The following is a 7651-nucleotide window of genomic DNA, read 5'->3' on the forward strand; positions in this document are numbered from 1 at the left end:
TTAGTACAATAAAAATAGTTTATAAACAACTTTCACAAAAAAACATTAATTTGAATGAAACTTAACCTATAGATTTTGACAATATTGGAAATTTATCTAAATGACATTTGTCTCGTGACAATCCTGAACCTGAATTCCTCATATTTCACAGTTTAGAGATTTCGCAATTGATGTCAATTGCGATGTTTTTTATGTGATTAAAATGTTTGAACATTCTGTTAAGGTACCAAGACATTTTAAGATTGCTGCAAATATTTTTAAGAAAGTTTCTACAGAAGGTGGAAGCGTAAAAACTTTATTGTACGACGAAAAGCTTAGACATTTTGTAAGTTTATACATCCAAATTAAGCCGTTTTATTTTATATCATTGCTTTTAAAACTAAATTAACCCTATCTGTTACTACCTAAATTAATCTTGCTAACTAAATTAATATTAATTAAACCTACATTTTACGTATTTGCAGAGAACTAATGTGCTTTACGCACTTGTAACAGAGTCAATAAAACATGCTGCAGATATAGAAAAGATTCTTGAAACTTGTGGTGTTTTGGTGAACGAACCACGCTTAGACCCATGGCTTGCTAAAATTCTCACTGCAGAACTGCTTTTTGGGAAAAAGACCCTACCCGGAAAAAGCAAACCCGAACAAACAATATTATCTTACAAAGATCAGTTCGAAAAATGTACCCCCGAAGATGACATGACATGTAAAGGTAATACATATTTTTCTTTTACAGATTTAATTCTGCGATAAAATAGAGAATAATGGCAGAGAACTCTGAAGGTCCACTAGTACCCTTACAATCCAAGTTGGCTGCTTTGGCATTGGCCAATTTATTTTTATATAGTGTGGGAATGTTTACATTACCTTTTGTTGCATTTTTTGGTGTAAGACATTTACTCACAGACTACTATCCAGTTGAGCCATTTATAAGAACCTGCTGGTCAGTAGTTGCTGCAGTTGTGGTAGTTAACATTATTATATGCTTGTATGCATATAAAGCCTATCACGAGAAGGAATATGATGACGATGGCAATGAAATTGACCAACATTCGTACAAACCATCCACTGACACAACAAAAAGTTCATTAAATGTTAAACAGGACTAAGTGTGAAATTTTACTAGAACATTCCTCTCTATGTGCAGTATTTATTACATATGAATATGGTATTTTTTGAACAATTAACCTAAAAATAAAAGTGCATTTACAGTACAAGTACTCTTTTATTTATTTAAATATCTTTTTAATCAGAATAATAATGCAGTATTTGAAAACATTTATATTTCAACATAACAATATTGATAAATAATATATAGGCCGTTGTGATGCAACGGCAAAAGGATGTGACTGTAACGCAACGGTTGTGGGTTCGATCCCTACTTAAGGAAGTGAAATATTTATTTGTTTATATTTCCATTTCTTCGCTCTGGTGTCGAGGCATAACGTGGTGTTGAGTTCTGCCACTCAACACGCAATGCCTCCAGAATTCGGCAGAAAGTTGGGAACGGAGTGTCTTCACACTGGGTTCCCTCTGCCTACCCTGCTGTGTGCGGGATACAATGTGAAGCTGATTTATGTTTATTTTATAACAATATTGAGCCATCTAATCCATTTAATCTCCTTACCATGCTTTAAATTTGTGGAGCAATACATCAAACAAAAAAAAATAATTGTTTTATTTGAATATTGTTTGTTGCTTAAACACATCAATCCATCTTCCAATATTTTTTTGTGGATATTGATAATAAAATGCTGGAAACACATTTAAAAGTAATAGTGCAATGATTTGTCTATTAATTTGTAAAAAGACCAGTTGATATAATATTTATATAATTTTATACTTGTATTAAGTTATGAGCTCATAATTCTGAAATAAATTAATATTATTTTAAAATACATTTTTACAAGAAACTCAACTAATATAGAAACAGATTTAATCAAAGTTCTATGTAGTATACTAAAATTTACAAACATAATACTTTAACTGTGACCATCTTTAACCCCTACTTTTTTCAGTTGTCCGCAGACCTCGTTATGTGAGAATAAATACAAACTTATTGACAACATCAGATGCAATCCGAGCTTTTCAAGATGAAGGCTATAAGTTCTTAAGATGTACATCTGGTTCCTACGATGACTATCTAAAACAAATTCAAAGCTTAACTGAATATGAATTCACGCAAGACTACCATGTCAAGACAGTGTTTGTGTTTGCTCCTGGAAGTAAATTCCATGAGCATGATTTATATTTGGAAAATCAAATTATTTTACAGGATAAGGTATAATTATACGTATTTTCTTTTATAAATCTACAAAAAAAATGGTTATTTTAATGTCATATTTTTATGGAGATTTTACAAACCATTTTTTAAACGTAATTTCCTACTCTTAAGTATGACAAAAATACATTAACATATTATAAAAAGTTCCTTTTTGTTCTATTTACATTTACCTAACCTGTCTAACTTCTGTGTAATTTTATCTTTTGAATGTGTAAGGAGTGGTTTGACATCAGACTGTGCCTATCATGCTATATGAGGGATATTCTGTTTAATTGAAAGATTATTAATTTTTATCTATAGGCAACAGCGTTAGCAGTGCATCTGTTAGCTCCACCGCCCAATAGTGTAGTATTAGATATGTGCGCCGCGCCAGGTATGAAGACTACGCAAGTTGCTGCTTATTTAAGGAATCAGGTATTTATAAATATAAAATATTATTTTAGTCAGTATAATCTTTACAGAGACCAGTCGTAGCGCATGGGTATAAACGTGCGACTATAAAAACTATAGGTTGTGGGTTGCATTTCCGCGTGAAAAATTAAATATTTAATATTTTTAATTCCTCACTGTGGTAACTAGACAAAACGCGGCGTTCGTTGCGGAGTTCCGCCACCAAACAGTATGCCTCGAGAATTCGGCTGGAAGTGGGAAACCGAAATGTCTCTCCTCTGCTTTCCCTGCTATGTGCGGCTTATAGCTTGATGCTAAAAAAAATTATGACATGCAATTAAACTTCTTCTTTACAGGGTAAACTGTATGCAGTAGAAAGAAATGAATCGCGATACCAAACGCTATGTGATTTTGTACAGAAAACGGCATCAAAATGTGTAGAGACATTTAATAAAGACTCTTTAGAAATAAAGAGAGGAGATTTTGACGATGTCGAATACATCATTCTGGATCCTAGCTGTACAGGATCTGGTAATACTTTTCAAAACTATTTATTAGTAGACTATTTATAATAATTCACATAAATCACGCAATTTAATAGTTATAATTGAATCACTATTATTAATAGTGATTGAATCCCGCTTTGGCTCGACAACAAAACGAAAAAATGAAAATATGAACTATTTTATTTCATCGAGTGGGATCGAATCCACAACATGTAGCGTTTACACACTTGTGCCCCTGCGCCACGACTGGCCTCTAGTATAACTTTAATCGACTTATTTATTTTTCACAGGTATGGAACACAGTGTACACAAATACAAGGATGACAGTAGTAGATTAGCAAAATTGACTTCGCTACAAGAGAAATTCTTAAAACACGCAATGAATTCTTTCCCCAACGCAAAACGTATAGTTTACAGCACATGCTCTATATTACCAGAGGAAAATGAAAGAGTAATAACGAATGTAGTGAAGACTTCTAGAGCAAAATGGCGGGTCCTAGACGTAAAAGAGCTTTTAAAAGACCAATGGAATAACGTTGGTTCCGGAATGTATGGTAGTATGGGAACTAGATGCCTTTATGCAAAACCTGATTTGGATTTCACTACGGGTTTCTTTTTGGCCGTTTTAGACAGAGAGCATAGAGATACTGAGAAATCTGTCGATAATAATGTTAAAGATGATAGTCAAAATAATTGTAATGAAAAAAGTAATGAAAACGTAGATGTAAAAGAAAAACATAAAAAGAAAGACAAGAAGGTATTTGTAGAAAGTATGATTGACGATAAAATAATCTCAAACAATGAAGAAACTGAAGTTAAACAAAAACATAAAAAGAAAAATAAAAATGGTAAAGATAAAGCAACCGATAATACCGAACATTTAAATACTGAAGTGGTGACCGAAGTAATCCAGGAAGAAATTGGTTCTCCAAAAAAGAAGAAAAAACTAAAAAAAGATAAAAGTGATGATGATGGTGAACCAAATAGTGAATTTATGAATTTAATTGATGATGAGATAAATGCTATCGACAATCATGTTCCATCTAAGAAAAAGAGGAAGAAAAAAGATAAACACTTAAATAACGACGAAGATAATATATTGAACGATCAAATCGATTTCGATATCGATGACAATGAAGATATAGTGAAAAAAAAGAAACGTAAAAGAAGGGAAAGATCTGAGGAACATACTACTGTAGAAATAATAGGAGAAGATGTATCTGAAACAGCTACAGATAGTTTAACTAAACAAAATAAAAAAAGCAAAAAAAAATCTAAACAGCAGAATTATGACGAAATAAATGAGGATAGTGATGTACCTAAAAAGAAAAAGAAAAAATCTAAAGCGGTTTCTCTAGAAAGTTAATACGTTTTGTATGTTTTTATATTTTTGCATTCAAATAAATATTTAAACTTAATTTTGCTATTTTAATTCCCTAACACTCTTAATCTTAATCTCTTTTAAAATATTAAGATTTATAATAAAAAATAAATAATTAAAAAGTAGAGACACGATAAGTTCCTGGAGTGAATAAGAAAAACCAACATTTTTTAAATATATTTCTAAAATATATAAAAAACCGAAGCCGTCCACTTTTTAATTAACTCTATCTCTTTAACATGAACATGTCGACGTCGACGTCGACATATGTCGATAATGTCTTAGCAAGGAATGTCTGAAGTTAGGTTTTCCGAATCCTCACCACTTAAAAGTGGAAGAAAATTAATCGTCAGTAGGTGCTGTAACGAAGTAGAAAAATCAAAATCCTACGGAACGAGTACATATTATATACCATGTAGGTATAGCAGAGAGAAATTAATCTTTCCACGTCCCACTCTAACGTTATATTTATTTTTTGACAAGATTCATTTACATTATTTTTTTTCTTTTAGGTCGGTCGTAATGTATCGATTAAAATATAACATTTCATTACAATAGACTTATTTAGTACCTAATATCGTCTAGTATGAAGTACTTACGTATAAACTATTAAGATCGCAGCCACACGCTTGTTTCTAGTCACGAACGTTCTCATGCGTCCTCATTTAAACGTTAAAAATAATATAAAATATTGCTTATATAAAAATATATGTATGTCCTAGAATATAACTAGCTCTTCATCCAGAACTTCGTTTACACATACATTCATATTTGTTGTAATGAAGAGAATTACTAGTTAAGGTCATCGTGGCGCAATGGCGTCTGATTGTAAACATGAGGGTTGTGAATTCGATGTCCCCTAAGGGAAAAGATGAAATTTATTTTTATTTCCTTAAAAGTTGGGCGCTAATGAAGGAAAAAAAGGTATATTTGGCTTAAAGTGTGTGTTTTTTTAAATAATAGGTATAAATAAAAAAAACAACATTTACCTACACGGACATATCTGTGCGAAATTAAAGTCTAGGCCGCCCAGAAAATATCTCTAGATACGCCCATGGTCACGCAAGTTATTTAAGAATAATAATTACGTAAGGTCCCTTTGCTTATATTAATCTTTAAGATTCCTATTCAATTCTGTGAAAATTAATGTACCTACCTACCTACCTGCTTAAAAAATTGATAACAGAAAATAAAGGAAGCTGTAGCGCAGCGGCAAATCGTTTTACTGAAACGTGACGGTTCCCAGTTCCTACAGTAATTTTTTATCATTTTCTCTCTTTAATAACAAAGGTTGGTGTTAAATTCTGCCGCTCAACCCGTAATGTATAATTGGGCAGAAAATTTAGATTATTAATAAACAGACTATCATAATATTCTCATTTTTAATACATAAATGGAATAAATTTTCTTTGTAATAAACCATATTGTATTTAATTACATTATTATCATATTCATAGCTTCAATAAAAGCTGTGACAACATAAAGGAGGTAAGTACTTAAACGTAAAACAAAAACGTTAGTAAGAATGAAATCTAGGCAAGTAGGTTTACTTTTGTTCTTATTCCATAATTAGTTTACACTACCAAGAGTTAAGTCTTAGTATACAATTCAGTTAGTTTCTTATATGTAATTAAGTAAAACATATTATTTTTTCAAATGACCGAATAATGCATGGTTGTGGATTGGTTTCCCCTTAGAAGAGATATTTAACTTTTAATAGAGTGGTGTTGAAATTCGATCAGAAACTGATTTGAGGCCAGTCCCGGCGCATGGGCACAAAGTGTAACTGTAAAATTTATTTACGTTTATATTTTAATTTCTTCGTTCTGGTGTCGAGGATTTGGCAGAAAGTGGGGAGCGGAGGCAGTGGCGTAGCTTGCGCAAAATATTTTTACAGCGCCCCCCTGATGAACACAATATAATTTCATATGTATATTTAAAGCGGAACTGCGGAAAGCGGACTATTTGGCGCTCCTTTATGAGCGGCGACCGGGGCATGATGACCCCCCTTGTCCCCCCACCCCCACTACGGCCCTGAGTGGAGGGTCTTAACACTAGGCTCCTTCTGCCTACCCTGCTACACGCAGGAAACAGCTTGAAGCTAAAAAAAACTGTTACAACTGCCAATGTCTCTTAATTAGTCCAAGGCCGAAAATTAAAGAAAACATAACATAACTAAATGAGTATTACAAACTCGAACCATTTAATGTGTTGACCTAAATACTGACATGAAAGACCGGTCACTTAGCGTTTGCCTCTAAATGGGATCAAAGTATGAAAAGTGTGTCACTGCTTCGTAGCTGTTTTAGTAATAAAATTTATGAAGATAAGAATAATCCACATAGAGAATGAAATATTTGGTATCGATTTCCTTGCTCTGGCAACGAGGCAAAGATGAGAAAAAAGAGACATGAGGCGAGAATTAGGCGGAAGGTGGGAAAGTATCTTGTTGGGGACGGAGTGTCTTAACACTGTGTTCGGAGGATAGCAGCAGAGTACAGCGTTAGGCAAAAAAAATCTAATAAAACACATCAGTTAAATTGCGACGAAAGTGAAGAGTGGATAACAATTTTATTATGTTTTACAATTATACTAGAAATGTAAATTATCGTTTTAAGATTTTCAACTAGTAATTTTAAAGTCTATTAGATTAAATATGACTTTTTTCCGTAACGCGTAAAATTGAATCATTATCAACAACTCGGGTTGCCTAGCAACGCGATGCTGGGCGTGTCACCAGATGGGCGGAACTCTAACAGCCAATAGTAAACGGATGCGCAATTATTATGACACCGTCACTCAACACATGTCACCATTACCTTGTAAAGAAATAAACTAAAGTAGACTTTATTTTATATATTTACAGTTGAATATGTCTTGGCATGATTGGAAACGTTTTTTTATCGTTTCCGTTATTGGCTGCTTCTTTATTGATATGTGTTTAGGTATTTCTATTCTGTCTATATTTCACTTTATGCTCTTTTTTAAATGTAAAAATACGCAAAGAATATGTAATATTGATAGTAAAAGGTACCTAATACAGAGGATGTCCTGACTAATATCTGTCCGATATTTGTTTGTGGGCATA

The 7651-nt window shown here is 32.6% G+C and overlaps 1 protein-coding gene across 2 annotated transcripts; it reads left to right on the forward strand.

Moving 5' to 3' along the window:
* Nucleotides 1-76: 76 nt before the first annotated feature.
* Nsun5 (Nop2/Sun-like domain containing protein 5) lies at nucleotides 77-4600 on the forward strand. Of its 2 annotated transcripts, none has more exons than XM_085204363.1 (6): nucleotides 77-325; nucleotides 465-714; nucleotides 2021-2283; nucleotides 2587-2700; nucleotides 3033-3207; nucleotides 3473-4600. In XM_085204363.1, exons 1-6 carry the CDS (start codon nucleotides 203-205, stop codon nucleotides 4546-4548), a joined length of 2001 nt encoding a protein of 666 aa, XP_085060489.1. In that variant the 5' UTR covers nucleotides 77-202; the 3' UTR covers nucleotides 4549-4600. The 2 variants fall into 2 exon arrangements, with proteins under 2 accessions (XP_085060489.1, XP_085060490.1); XM_085204364.1 differs by having other exon boundaries at nucleotides 80-223.
* The last annotated feature ends 3051 nt before the right edge of the window (nucleotides 4601-7651 follow it).

The sequence above is a fragment of the Heliconius melpomene genome, chromosome 20 (genome assembly GCF_056956725.1).
Source record: "Heliconius melpomene rosina isolate 202511_hmr_F chromosome 20, ASM5695672v1, whole genome shotgun sequence".
NCBI classification, from domain to species: domain Eukaryota; kingdom Metazoa; phylum Arthropoda; class Insecta; order Lepidoptera; family Nymphalidae; genus Heliconius; species Heliconius melpomene.

What these genes read in the sequence shown, in the direction of transcription:
- Nsun5 (XM_085204363.1), top strand. Translation starts at nt 203, where the DNA reads ATGTTTGAACATTCTGTTAAGGTACCAAGACATTTTAAGATTGCTGCA. An exon ending in AAATTATTTTACAGGATAAG is followed by an intron (nt 2,284 to 2,586) that starts GTATAATTATAC and finishes TTTTATCTATAG; the next exon opens with GCAACAGCGTTAGCAGTGCA. An exon ending in CTGCTTATTTAAGGAATCAG is followed by an intron (nt 2,701 to 3,032) that starts GTATTTATAAAT and finishes TCTTCTTTACAG; the next exon opens with GGTAAACTGTATGCAGTAGA.